This window comes from Malaclemys terrapin, chromosome 1 (genome assembly GCF_027887155.1).
Source record: "Malaclemys terrapin pileata isolate rMalTer1 chromosome 1, rMalTer1.hap1, whole genome shotgun sequence".
In the NCBI taxonomy this organism is placed as follows: Eukaryota; Metazoa; Chordata; order Testudines; family Emydidae; genus Malaclemys; species Malaclemys terrapin.
Window position 1 is genome coordinate 347,486,878 of NC_071505.1, and position 13,940 is coordinate 347,500,817.

The 13,940-nt window shown below is 48.4% G+C and overlaps 1 protein-coding gene across 1 annotated transcript; it reads right to left on the bottom strand.

Annotated features, from left to right (window-relative positions):
* Positions 1–6,945: 6,945 nt before the first annotated feature.
* LOC128830195 (olfactory receptor 51E1-like) lies at positions 6,946–7,887 on the bottom strand. The gene has a single exon (XM_054015982.1). The coding sequence runs from the start codon at positions 7,885–7,887 to the stop codon at positions 6,946–6,948; it is 942 nt and encodes a 313-aa protein (XP_053871957.1).
* Positions 7,888–13,940: the final 6,053 nt, after the last annotated feature.

Genomic DNA, 13,940 nt, shown 5'->3' on the forward strand with positions numbered 1-13,940 from the left:
AAAGATAATGGAGCAAATAAGCAAGCAATCAATTTGCAAACACCTAGAAGATAATAAGGTGATAAATAACAGTCAGCATGGATTTGTCAAGAACAAATTGTGTCAAACCAGCCTGATAGCTTTCTTTGACAGGGTAACAAGCCTTGTGGATGGGGGGAAGCGGTAGATGTGGTATATCTTGATTTTAGTAAAGGTTTTGATACTGTCTTGCATGACCTTCTCATAAACAAACTAGGGAAATGCAACCTAGATGGAGCTACTATAAGGTGGGTGTAAAACTGGTTGGAAAACCATTCCCAAAGAGTAGTTATCAGTGGTTCATAATCATGCTGGTAGGGTATAATGAGAGGGGTCCCACAGGGATCAGTTCTGCGTACGGTTCTTTTCAATATCTTCATCAATGACTTAGATAATGGCATAGAGAGTACACTTATAAGTTTGCGGATGATACCAAGCTGGGAGAGGTTGCAAGTACTTTGGAGGATAGGATTACATTTCAAAATGATCTGGACAAACTGAAGAAATGCTCTGAAATAAATAGGATGAAGTTCAATAAGGACAAATACAAAGTACTTCACTCAGAAAGTAACAATCAGTTGCACAGATACAAAATGGGAAATGACTGCCTAGGAAGGAGTACTGTGGAAAGGGATTTGGTCATGGACCACAAACTAAATATGAGTCAACAGTGTAAGGCTGTTGCAAAAAAACAAAACAAACATCATTCTGGGATGTATTAGCAGGAGTGTTGTAAGCAGGACACAAGAAGAAATTCTTCCACTCTACTCTGCACTGATTAGGCCTCAACTGGAGTATTGTGTCCAGTTCTGAGGGACACATTCCAGGAAGGATGTGTCGCCAAATTGGAGAGAGTCCAGAGAAGAGTGACAAAAATGATTACGTATCAGAGGGGTAGCCGTGTTAGTGCGTCTGACAAAGTGGGTATTCACCCACGAAAGCTCATGCTCCAATACACCTGTTAGTCTATAAGGTGCCACAGGACTCTTTGTTGCTTTTTAAAAATGATTAAAGGTCTAGAAAACATGACCTATGAGGGAAAATTGAAAAAAATGGGTTTGTTTTGTCTGTCAGGGTGGTTAAGCACTGGAATAAATTGCCTAGGGAGGTTATGGAAACTGCTTCATTGGATATTTTTAAGAGCAGGTTAGAAAAACAACTATCAGGAATGGGATAGATAATACTTAGTCCTGCGGGCAGCAGCCAGAGCCCAGCATCTAAAAGTTGCACCTACAGCCTCCAGTTCGACTGGCTGCACTCCCTCCGCCACCAGACGCGTCATATCTTCCAGTCCGTCAGGCTGCTCCCCCCAGACTGAGCCTCCGTCAGCTCCGAGGCTCGCACAGACACTGGCTTCTCCAGTCCAGAGCACCAGCTAGGTCGGGGGGGATGGAGCTGTAGAAGTGGGTGTCCTCGGTATATTGAACACAACAGCTCCTGTTTCCCCTCCCCCCCCACCCACTCAGCAGCTTCATGTGCACTTTGTACAGGAGAGAGGGCAAACAACCCCCCTGTACTATCGCCCATGAGAGTTCCTCATCGTCCCCGTCATAAAAACAACAAGGAGTCTGGTGGCACCTTAAAGACTAACAGATTTATTTGGGCATAAGCTTCTCCCTTCTCTACATGGGCCAATATATATTTATGTCTGTAGCTGTAATTTTCACTCCATGCATCTGAAGAAGTGGGTTTTTTACCCACGAAAGCTTATGCCCAAATAAATGTTGGTCTTTAAGGTGCCCCTGGACTCCTCGTTGTTTTTGTGGATACAGACTAACACGGCTACCCCGATACTTGCTGTTATCATAAATGTCTCCTATAAACCTCAGGGCCGCCTGTGCTTAATATCCTGCCTGTTTAGTAGCTTTCACCCTATTTTTAAAGCGGCAGAGCAGCAGAAAGGCACCACAGGAGTGTACAGGAGGCTGGAATTAGTCCTACATGGCTTGGAACCTGTCTTTTCCCGAGTCCCATCCCCCCAGCAATCAACAGCTCGTGGGAAGGTTTTGCTTTTGCTTCCCAAGCTGACCCCAGAATGGACAGCCTGGCTTCCTGCTCTGGAAGCTGCTCCCACCTTCCATCTGCCCAAGCCCCAACCCGCTACTTCTTGGATGAAGCATATTTGTTTCGGTGAGGCTTCCTTACCCAGTGGGGGTTGGTTGGTTGCAGGTGGGAGATCATAGAAATGCAGGGTTGAAAGTGTCCTCAAGACGTCATCTGGTTCTGTCCTCTTGTAGACTGAGGCAGGGCCAGGTATACCTAGAGCAGCCCTGACAGGTGATTGTCCTGCCTGGTCTTAAAAACCTCCAGTGACGGGATTCCACAACCTCCCTTGGGAGCCGTTCCAGAGCTTGACCCCCCTGAGAGTTAGAGAGTTTTTCCTACTATCTAACCGAAATCTCTCCCTTGCTGCAGATTAAGCCAATTACTTCTTGTCCTACCATCAGTGGACATGGAGAACAACTGATCCCCATCCTGTTGTGATGAACTTGGAGTATTTCGTAATATGTCTGAGTCCTGTGTGTGTCTCAGTTTCCCCTGTGTGCTGTATTGTTACCCAGTGGGGGTGGGAAAGGACTGTTTGCGCCCAGGGCAGGCTAAGGGCAGGTCTACACTTAAAATGAGGCATCAGCGGAGCTGCACCGATGCAGCTGCCCCACCATAGCGCTTTAATGAAGACGCTCTTAAGCCGATGGGAGAGAGCTCTCCCATCGGTGTAGTTAATCCATCTCCCCGAGAGGCGAGGGCTATGTCAGTGGGCGAAGCTCTCCCACCAACATAGCGCTGTCTACATGGGGGGTTAGGTCGGTGTAACTGCATCGCTTAAGGCCGTGGATTTTTCATATCCTTGAGTGACATAGTTATATGGAGATAGGTCTGTAGTGTAGACAGGACCTTAGGGACATAGGTATAGGAGTCTCCTAGCTGTCTGGGCCTTAGTCTCCATATCAATGGAGCATTTGAGAAAACAACAGCAAGTCAATCACCAAGCTATTGCTACCAAGCACCCAATGCCTCAGAGGGAGATGGACTTCCCTGCTGAACAACAATCGCCCACCTGTGATCAAAGGACTGGACAGGTGTGAGGTGCGGGGGATAAGAGCTGGCTGCTGGAAGAGGCTGAGGATCTCACCTGGACTCTGACAAGGGCAGTCAGACTGGGAGACCAACAGAGCTTGAACCAAAGGGTTACTACAGCTTGGCTGGGCTCTGAGCTAACCAGAATGAACTGTGCTTTAACCTTCAGTTCTCTCTGCTGCCATAAAGACTACCTATGCCGTGTTCCAGTCAATGAATAAACCCTACTGGTTTGTGAATGCCGCTGCAAACGCTGGGCGAGGAGCACGGATCCCTGACGTGTGGACGAGCCGCCATCAGGGGTCTGCCTCAATCGGACTCACTGAACAGAGCTCGTGGGGTGAGGCAGGAGAGCTGAAAACCCAGCGGTTCAGTTTAAGGAGATGGTGAAGCCGTGTGGCTCACGCTGGAGGAAGAGGAAGACCCCGAGGGGATCCGGTCACCGACGGGATTCTTCCTAGAGACTGTTCCAAAACCGGGGGAACTGCAGCACTAATCCTGTGGATCCGGGACACCTGTTATAGCCCATGATTTCTGACATTGATGTCTGAGACAAACACTGAACATTCTGAGTAAAGAAATGAGATAAAAATATTGACACGAGTGTGAAAATGTAAATGTAATTTCTCCTGTAAACATGGCCCTTTCAGACGCAGGGGAATAAGAGTGTCTGGGCCAGTTCCTCAGTATCAGCGGAGTTACGCCAGTTTACACAAGCTCCGGCTTGGTGTTTTAGGGGCATCGGAGCATTTTCACCTCTACTCTATAGAATGGCTTGAAAAAAGTACAGCGTCAAGTTTCTCCACCAAAATGTGAACCGTGGGGCAGATAGAACAACTAGGATGTACAAACATGCCCCCGGGAAAGTAGTTCCAGGAGCAAACAGGAGTGCTTAAGTATGCTAATGAGTAACGTACAGGTGTCCTTAATTTGCATGCGTTTGGAAAAAACTGAACATGACCATAAGGTGCTTGAGAGTATATGTCCTTTTCCGGATCTTTGGATGTCCTATTCCTATCTGAGGATTTGCAGAATTCATCTGTCTCGCATAATTTTGTATTTTCCCAGATAAAAAACATTTTGCCTCAGAAGTCCTGCAGTTCTGCTTTTGCCGGCCAGAGGGCGCTGTGGCGCCAGACGAGCAAGCTGCGTTCATGCCGGCTGGTCTAGCGCCACAGCGGCCTCTGGTGGAAAAAGACGGAACTGCAGCACTTCTTAGGCAAATTTTTTTTTCTGTGGGAAAATACAAAATTCTATGCCCGGTGCTGTAGAATTCCCCCAGAGCAGAGTTCATCACAGCACCCAGCCTATAGAGCCAGGTTAGGACAGAGTGGGGCACACAGGGCTGCTGGGGGGTTCCGAATGGCTAGTGGGGTGGAGGACAGACTGGAGCATGGACTCAGGAGCTAGTGGGGTGACTTGAGCCTGGGGATGGGGGCGGGGGGCTGCAGGGACAGGGGCAGACATGCCTGACTGAATGGGAGAGGCTTGGGGGTCAGCCAGGGTCTGCACGGGGGAGGCTCCCCAACTCCCTAACATTCCAGTCCCTCCCCACTTCCCCCCCGCAAAAAAACCCTGTTCCATACTTCCCCCAGCCACACCCAACACCCCTCCAGGTTCATGGCAGGCTCCTTCCCTCTCCCTCAGCTCCTCCATTATCCCCGACTCCCCCAAGCCTTTGCACTGCTTCTGACAGGTGCAGGAAATACAGTTCTGTATCAGAGGGGTAACCGTGTTAGTCTGTAGCCACAAAAACAATGAGGAGTCTGGTGGCACCTTAAAGACTAACAGATTTATTTGGGCATAAACTTTCATGGGTAAAAAACCCACTTCTTCAGAGTGAAAATTGGAGTGAAAGATGGAGTGAAAATTACAGACACAGGCATAAATATACTGGCACACAAAAGAAGGGAGTTACCTCACAAGTGGAGAACCAGTCCAGTGTTGACGGGGCCAATTCAGTCAGGGTGGATGTGGCCCACTCCCAATAATTGATGAGGAGGCCTTAATACCAAGAGAGGGAAAATTGCTTTTGTAGCGATCCAGCCACTCCCAGTCCCTATTCAAGCCCAAATCGATGGTGTTAAGTTTCCAAATGAATTGTAGCTCAGCAGTTTCTCTTTGAAGTCTGTTTATGAAGTTTTTTTGTTGAAGGATGGCTACTTTTAAATCTGTTATCCAGTGTCCAAGAAGATTGAAGTGTTCTCCCACCGGCTTTTGTATGTTACCATTCCTGATGTCCGATTTGTGTTCTTTATTCTTTTATGTAGAGCCTGTCTGTTTTGGCCAATGTACGTGGCAGAGGGGCATTGCTGGCACATGATGGCATATATCACATTAGTAGATATGCAGGTGAATGAGCCCCTGAGGGTGTGGCTCCTGTGGTTGGGTCCTATGATGGTGTTGTTAGAGTAGATATGGGGACAGAGTAGGCAACGGGGTTTGTTACAGAGATTGGTTCCTGGGTTAGTGTTTCTGTGGTGTGGTGTGTATTTGCTGGTGAGTATTTGCTTCAGGTTGGGGGACTGTCTGTAAGTGAGGACTGGCCTTTCTCCCAAGGTCTGTGAGAGTGAGGGATCGTTTTCCAGGATAGGTTGTAGATCGTTGATGATGTGCTGGAGAGATTTTAGCTGGGGGCTGTATGTGATGGCCAGTGGTGTTCTGTTATTTTCCTTGTTGGGCCTGTCTTGTAGTAGGTGACTTCTGGGTACCCGTCTCGCTCTGTCAATTTGTTTCCTCACTTCCCCAGGTGGCTATTGTAATTTTAAGAATTCTTGATAAAGATCTTGTAGATGTTTGTTTCTGTCTGAGGGATTGGAGCAAATGTGGTTGTATCTTAGGGCTTGGCTGTAGACAATGGATCATGTGATGTGTCCTGTATGGAAGCTGGAGGCATTTAGGTAAGTACAGCGGTCAGTAGGGAAGCGCTGGTCTAAGTCAACATAAAAATGTTGGCATATTATGCAGCCATGCAGGTGCCAATAGCAGATCTGTATTGTAATTTAAATGAATTACACAGTGTTCTCTATTAACAGGCCTCGTAAGGAATCTATTTGTAAAAAAAAAAGTACCAGAATCTTTTTTTTTTTTTTGGTCTGTATTGTTACAGACATACTCGCTGACAGATATGTTGAAATAAATTACCAAAATAATCGTAATTGGCATGATTCTATGGTGTTATTTTGGCAAATAAAATATGCAGACATTTGCAGAATTTTCAAATATTGTGTGCAGAATTTTTAATGTTTTGGTGTAGAATTTTAATGTTTTGGCACAGAATTCCCCCAGAAGTACCAGATGTAAGATCATGTGTCATTTATTCCTTTTTTGGCAGCTATTATTTATTCTCCGCTATTAAGAGACTGGTGTCGTGTATTCCACTCTGACATGGTGTATCAGTGTCATCCATGGAACTGAAGTTAGGAGGTCATATGCTGTGTTCAGTGCTAGATGGAAATCTGTTGATTTCAATTCCAGTTCCAGGGACTGGTGGCTCTCTTAGGCCACCCTGAAGTTCCTCAGGCTTCTGGCAGGAAGCGAGGCTGCTGGAATCTGCTGCGTTTGGGTGGCTGCCGCAGGATCTGATGAGGAGGGCAGGGGAGAGGGCTGGCTTACCCAGACTCCTCTCTTGTTCCCCTGTTGGTGCCACTCTAGCTGTGGCTGTTGGACGAAAGGGAAACTCCAGGGACTGGCTATGTGCCACTGTGATCTACACTGGGTTTGCTTTGAGTACAAGGATGCGTGGGGAATTGTCCTGCTTGTGGAGTGATGTTCTGGATTGGCCATGTGGGTTATTAATTATTGCTTCTGTTTGGAATGACTATGCAGCTGGCTAGATGAAAGGTCCTATCAGTGTGTAGTTCTTTGGAACAGCCTTGTGATCCTTTGACGGATTTGCTTGGTTTTCACCCCATACACTATTGGGTTGAGTACCGGGGGCACCAGCAAGTGGACGTTGGCCATTACGACATGGATGTTGGAACCGTGTATCTTCCCAAACCTGTGTACCATGGACAGGCCAATGAATGGCACGTAGAACAGGAAGACGGCACAGACGTGGGAGATGCAGGTGCCCAGCGCTTTGAGCCGGGCCTCTTGGCTCAGACTCAAGGCGGCTGTGAGAATGAAGACGTACGACAGGGAGATCAGCAGGGAGTCCAACCCAATGACAGAGGTAATAACAATCAAACCGTAGATGATATTGACCTTTATATCGGCACAGGCCAGCTTCATCACGTCCTGGTGCAAGCAGTAGGAATGGGAGAGGACTCTGGAGCTGCAGAAGGGCAGCCTTTTAATAAAAATGGGCAAGGGGGCCATCACGGTAGCTCCTCTGATTACGGATGCCAGCCCTATCTTGGCTATTCTGGGGCTGGTGAGGATGGCTGCATGCCGCAGGGGACAGCATATGGCCACGTAGCGATCAAAAGCCATGGCCAACAAGATGGTGGACTCCATGGCCGACAGAGAGTGGATGCAGAACATCTGGAGCAGGCAGGCATCGAACCCAATGGTGGTGGAGTTGAACCAGAGGAGGTCCATCATTCGGGGCATGGTGGATGTGGAGATCAGCACGTCGATGGCTGCAAGCATGCAGAGGAAAAGGTACATGGGCTCATGGAGGCTTTGCTCGGCTTTGATGATATAAATAATGGTGCCGTTCCCGAGCACAGCCAAGAGGTACAGCGAGCACAGAAGGAAAGCCAGCCAGAAATTCGCTGCCTCCAGCCCTGGGATTCCAATCAAGGTGAAGGTGGAAGCGCTGGAGCTGCTGTTGTTGGCAGCTGACATGGGTGGGACGTGTTGCTATTGTCCAGCTGCCTTTACAGAAGCCTGGAATCAAAACAATTATCGTTATCAGTATCAGTGTGGCAAGGTTGGGACTTACCACCTAGTGCCTCCTGCTGGTTGTCCTCGGGAATTAGCTCAGTCCAGTGGAGCACCCTCTCCCGGTGGTGTCCCGCCCGTTGTCTTGCCCGTGGTTGGCGTCTGAGCCCACATTGCTCTCCAGCTCGTGTTGTCCTCTTCAGGACCACTGCCCTCCGGCAGTGCCCCTTAGTCCATCCACACCCCCTTCTGGGGGCGGGGGGATGATCAGTAGTCTCTCTGCGCCCCAGCCACCATGTCCAACCATACCCCCAAAGTCTAATCCCTCCTGTCAGGGATATGGCATAGTCTATAATGGCCGCTTTCTTCGGCCGATGGCTGGGTGTACTGCAAGGGGGGAAGGGAAAGACCAAGGCCCGCCCTCTGCCCGACCCAGGGACCCTCTGGCGGCAGCCTCGCTGTCCTCCTTCTCTCCCCTCCTCTGTCCACTTTCCTGGGCCACTTCCCCTACGGCCCCTTGCACCCGCTAGGCCCTTCTCTTCAGGGCCTGCAGCCTGGCAGGCTACGAGCTAGAGCTCCCTTCTGCTCCCCCTAGGCTGGCCAGCATTGCGCTGTCCAGGTGCTAGTGTCCCAGCTCTGGAGACATACCTTCTCCTCTCAAAGGCCTGGGACAGACTGACTCTCCTGTCCCTGAGCAGCCTTTTTATAGGGGTGAGCCAGGTCCTGATTGGCTGTCTCCAATCTGGGCCCCGATTGGCTCCCAATAAGCCCTTCTCTAAGTGGCTGCCTGTCTGCGCAGGTGCACTGGCCTGCTGCAGCCCATACTCTCAGGGAGTGGGGCAGCCACCCCACTACACACAGCAAGTGCCATTCTGATCTAACTGCTGCTGGCCTGACTCTAGTAATGTTAGTGGGTTTACACTGGTTTGAGTGTGATCAGAATCAGTCCCTCAGTGTCTCCAGGGGCTGCACAGTCTGCAAATATTTCCCAGTACAGTGCCGCAGTCCTGGCAGCTGTTGGCACTCAAATGGGAACATCGTGTAATAGGTTTATAGCTTGCAAGAGCTCGTCTGGGGATAGAGGACACATTTCTTTTTGGTTTGTGCACTGCCAAGAAAATCATCGGCATTATTATAGAGGAGAAATCTGAGACCCGGAAGGGTCAAGGCAAACGTTTTCCATTGTCCAGTAATCTGGGGCACATCAGACTTTGCATACCCACGTTCACAGGTATTAGGGTCAGGAAGATCCGTTGCAATCATCTGTACTGAGCTTCTGCAAAACACAGGCCAGGGAATTTCACGCAGTATCGCCCAGCCCCATTCAACAGGTATGAGTCACAGCCCCAAAAATCATGAGACTGGTTTAAAAATAATAAGATTTAAAAATACACTAATGTGGGGTTTGTTTTCATGTGCCTTTGGTGTCTGAGCCTTTGGGGTGCACCTGATTCAGGGTTTCGAGCTTTTCTGCAACTCACTTTTTAAAAAAAACTTTCTTAGGCAAACTGAAAGCTGAGATTCCCACGCAGTGTCTTGATCCCAGAAGTTGGTGCTTTAAGAAAATAGTGCGAGACTCCCAATAAAATCCCAGGAGCTGGCACTGCTGGCTGTATCTCAAGCGGCGCACCCACAAACACAGGCATTGAGGGTTAGTTAGTGGACTTTTCTGGTCACATAGTCCATCAGTGATAGAGACGCTTGTTAGAGGGCTTTCCCTTCTCCCCCTCCCCTGGTTCTTGTCACGCAGACAGAAAGCAGAAGACCCAAATTGCGAAGTCCAGACAATGTGATGTTTATTGGGGTTAGTTCCAAGCAAACTTGTCCACAGCTCCAAATGCCGGCAGAGTCTGTTCCGCAGTGTTCCCCTTCCCAGTTCGGATGCCGCAGAGCATTTGCCCTGTGTCCCCCTGTGACAACGCGGTTCTGGCGGAACCCAACTGAGAGTGCCAACTCAGGACAAATTGCTCAAACAGGGCAGTTACAGCCCAAGGCTGGGTTTTTTTCCACCTCTAAGGCAAACCAAAACAGCCAGACTAAGAGGACTTCGGTCTCACCCCACTGGCTAACCGCAAGTCTCACAAGCAATCTCCTTAGACACTCCAGTTTCCCAGTATTACCACCAGTGCCACTCGTTATGGGGACAAATGGTTATGAAAACCAATACCCCAGTAAAAGAAAAAGGTTCTCCTGATCCCAAAGGACCAAGCCCCAGACCCAGGTCAATATACAAGTCAGATCTTACCCACAAATCACGCTGTTGCCAATCCTTTAGAATCTAAAATCTAAAGGTTTATTCATAAAAGGAAAAAGATAGAGATGAGAGATAGAATTGGTTAAATGGAATCAATTACATACAGTAATGGCAAAGTTCTTGGTTCAGGCTTGCAGCAGCGATGGAATAAACTGCAGGTTCAAATCAAGTCTCTGGAATACATCCCCCGCTGGGATGGGTCATTCAGTCCTTTGTTCAAAGCTTCAGCTTGTAGCAAAGTTCCTCCAGAGGTATGAAGCAGGATTGAAAACAAAATGGAGATGAGGCATCAGCCTTATATAGTCTTTTCCAGGTGTAAGAACACCTTTTTGTTCTTACTGTGGAAAATTACAGGAAAATGGAGCCTGGAGTCACATGGGCCAGTCCCTGCATACTTTGCTGAGTCTGAAGGCATATTTGCCTTCTCTCAATGGGTCCACTGTATAACTGATGATTCTTAATGGGCCATCAAGCAGGCTAGGCAGAGCTAATCCCAGCTTGTCTGGGATGTCACCCAGCAGCATAGCATAAGTTTGAAATACAGACAGTATAGAGCCAATATTCATAACTTCACTTACAAAACTGATACACACATATAGTCAGCATAATCATAACCAGTAAACCATAACCTGTCTTAGACACCCCATTTGACCCCCCCTTTATACAAGATTTGGGTGCCACTACAGGACCTTGGTTGCAACAATGATCTATATGGTCCCAGTTTATGTCAATAACATCACACCCCCTTCCCAGCTCTGACACTGGAGAGCCTTGCTTGTGTCCCCATTCCCTATTCCCATTCTCAGTTCCCCTTCCCCCATCTCCTCCTTCTTAGCAGGCCCAATGCACGCCCACAGTCCCACCCCTTACAACTTAGAGTCATGTTCCATTTTGGGTCTGGGGTCTTCGTCCCACCTCTTTTGTAACCCACAGAAGGGGTAAGGAGTGAGGTTGTGCTCTGGCCAGGGACGGGCATTTCTTTGGTCTTTTAGTGTTTTATACCTCCTCTCCAAAGCCCCTTTGCCCCTCCTGACTGGTTGCTTGACTTTGCCTTGAGATAGGGGTTGAGGCAATCTTAAAGTGTGCTCTGGAGTAACACTTTAACTGCTCTTATCTGTTCCATTGTACTAACAAATCCAGCTGACTAGGCAGAAGCAACGTCACAGTGTCTTTGTCCCTTGTTTACACGTTTTAGTATAAGAGTATCAAAAGGTCAAACCCAAAATTCTATCCCAGGCTAACAAACAGACCTATATACTAAAAACGCTGTGTCCCTCTGCACTGGGCTACAGAGCCGCCGGTTTTAAGGAACAGGGTTATGCCGTAGACAGCCGGACATAACAGTGACTGGCTCGCAGAGCCACTGGGTTCCTGTGGCACAGCTCAGAGGGTCTCTCACCTTGTTCAGGCATGAGACATGCAAACAATGGATAAGCAAGGCCATGCACATTCTTAATAGACAAGGGAGGGACCCAAGCCCAGCTCCAAATGTCTGCTGCTAGTTCACTATGGGACCCAAACAACCTCCTTCCCTAGATCCTGCTACCCCCAAGCTTGGTGATGATGGAAATGTGGATGCAGAGTGTGAGGTCTATCTCCAGTGCTAGAGTGGTTCTCAGTGCTCAAGCAGAAAGTGGGGTCAGGATCAGAGCGAGGGGCAGCCCAGCAGGGCAACGTCCTTCTTGAACTGTAGACACCAGAACTGAACACAGGAGTCCATGCTTTTTCGTCCACTTCAGCCCCTGAACCATCCTTCCTCTCTGGGGCTAGTGGTGGGGGAGGGGGCAGCTGGCAGCTCAGCATGCTGAGATTACCAGAAACTCAGGGAATTAAACTCCTGTGACATCACTACACAGGAACCCAAGAACAATTCCTTTTCCAGACGCTAACGCTCAGTCGTGCTTTCTCCTGAATATCCCGAGGGACAAATCCATCGGCCAGGGCCCAGCACAGAGTTATAGTGGACAAACAAATCCACAGGAGCTCCCAGTGAGATGCAAAATGGGCGAATGTGACCCATAGAGACATAAGACTGAAGGGACCTTCTGGGTCAATGAGCCCAGTCCTTGCTATGGCAGGCGACCCCGGCATATCATCTGGTGCATAAACCTGTCCATGTGACGTTATTGACATGAACTGGGACCATATAGATCATTGTTGCAACCAAGGTCCTGTAGTGGCACCAGATCTGGTATAAAGGAGGTCAAATAAGGAGTCTAAGACAAGGTTATGGTTTGCTGGTTATGGTTATACTATCTGTATATGTGGATCATTTTTGTAGTTGAAGTTATGAATATTGGCTCTATACTGTCTGTATTTCAAACTTCGGCTATGCTTCTGGGTGACACCCCAGATAAGTTGGTGTCAGCTCTGCCTAGCCTACTTGATGGTGCATTAAGGACCATCAGCTATACTACTGATCGATTGAGAGACGGCAGATACGCCTTGTAACTCAGCAAAGTATGCAGGGACTTGCCCATGTGACTCCAGATGCCATTTTGCTGTAATTTTCCACAGTAAGAACAAAGAGGTGTTCGTACACCTGGAAAAGACTATAAAAGGCTGATGCCTCATCTCCATTTTGTCTTCCATCCTGCTTCTTACTCTGGAGGGACTTTGCTACAAACGGAAGCTCTACACAAAGGACTGAATGACCCATCCCAGCTGGGGATGTATTCCAGAGACTTAATTTGAACCTACAGTTTATTCCATCATTGCTACAAGTCTAAACCAAGAACTTTGCCATTACTGTATGTAATTGATTACTTTAACCAATTCTAGCTCTCATCTATATATTTTTCCTTTTATGAATAAATCTTTAGATTTTAGATTCTAAAGGATTGGCAACAGCGTGATTTGTGGGTAAGATCTGACTTGTATATTGACCTGGGTCTGGGGCTTGGTCCTCTGGGATCGGGAGAACCTTTTTTCTTTTACTGGGGTATTGGTTTTCATAACCATTTGTCCCCATAACGAGTGGCACTGGTGGTGATACTGGGAAACTGGAGTGTCTGAGGGAATTGCTTGTGTGACTTGTGGTTAGCCAGTGGGGTAAAACCAATGTCCTCTCTGTCTGGCTGGATGGTTTGCCGGAGAGGTGGAAAAACCCCAGCCTTGGGCTGTAACTGCCCTGCTGTGAGCAATTTGTCCTGAATTGGCACTCTCCGTTGGGTCCTGCCAGAACCAGCATCGTTACACTCCATCTTAAAATCAGCTGGGTTGTTTGCTCCCCACTGCTCCTGTTGGGCGGCTGTTCCAGAACCTCCCTCCTTGGATGGTCAGAAATCTCCTTCTCCTTTCCAGCCTCAGTTTACCCAGTTTCTCCCTGTTTGTTCTTTTCCCAACACTGGCCTTTCGCTTCAGGAGCTCGTCTCCCTCCCTGGTGTTTACCCCCCACCACCTCCGTATTTATAAAGCAATCAAATCCCTGCTCGGGCATGTGTTGTTTTAGGCTAAACGAGCCCAGTTCTTTAGTCTCCTTGTAAGCCAGGCTCTCCATTGCCCTGACCATCCTAGGAGCCTTTCTTCACACCTGTTCCAGTCTGAATTCTTCTTTCTGGAACAGGAGTGATCAGAATTTTACACAGGATGCCAGAGGAGGTCTCACCAGTGTCGGGTATAAGGATATTAACACTTCCCTATCTCGCCTGACACATTCTAGGATCTCATTTGCCTTGTTCACAGCCGCATCACAACGTGGCTCACAGTCATCCTGGGACTGACTAATACACCCAGATCTTTCTCCTCCTCTGTTGTTTCCAAC

Coding starts and splice junctions, on each gene's coding strand:
- LOC128830195 (XM_054015982.1), bottom strand. CDS start 7,887: ATGTCAGCTGCCAACAACAGCAGCTCCAGCGCTTCCACCTTCACCTTG.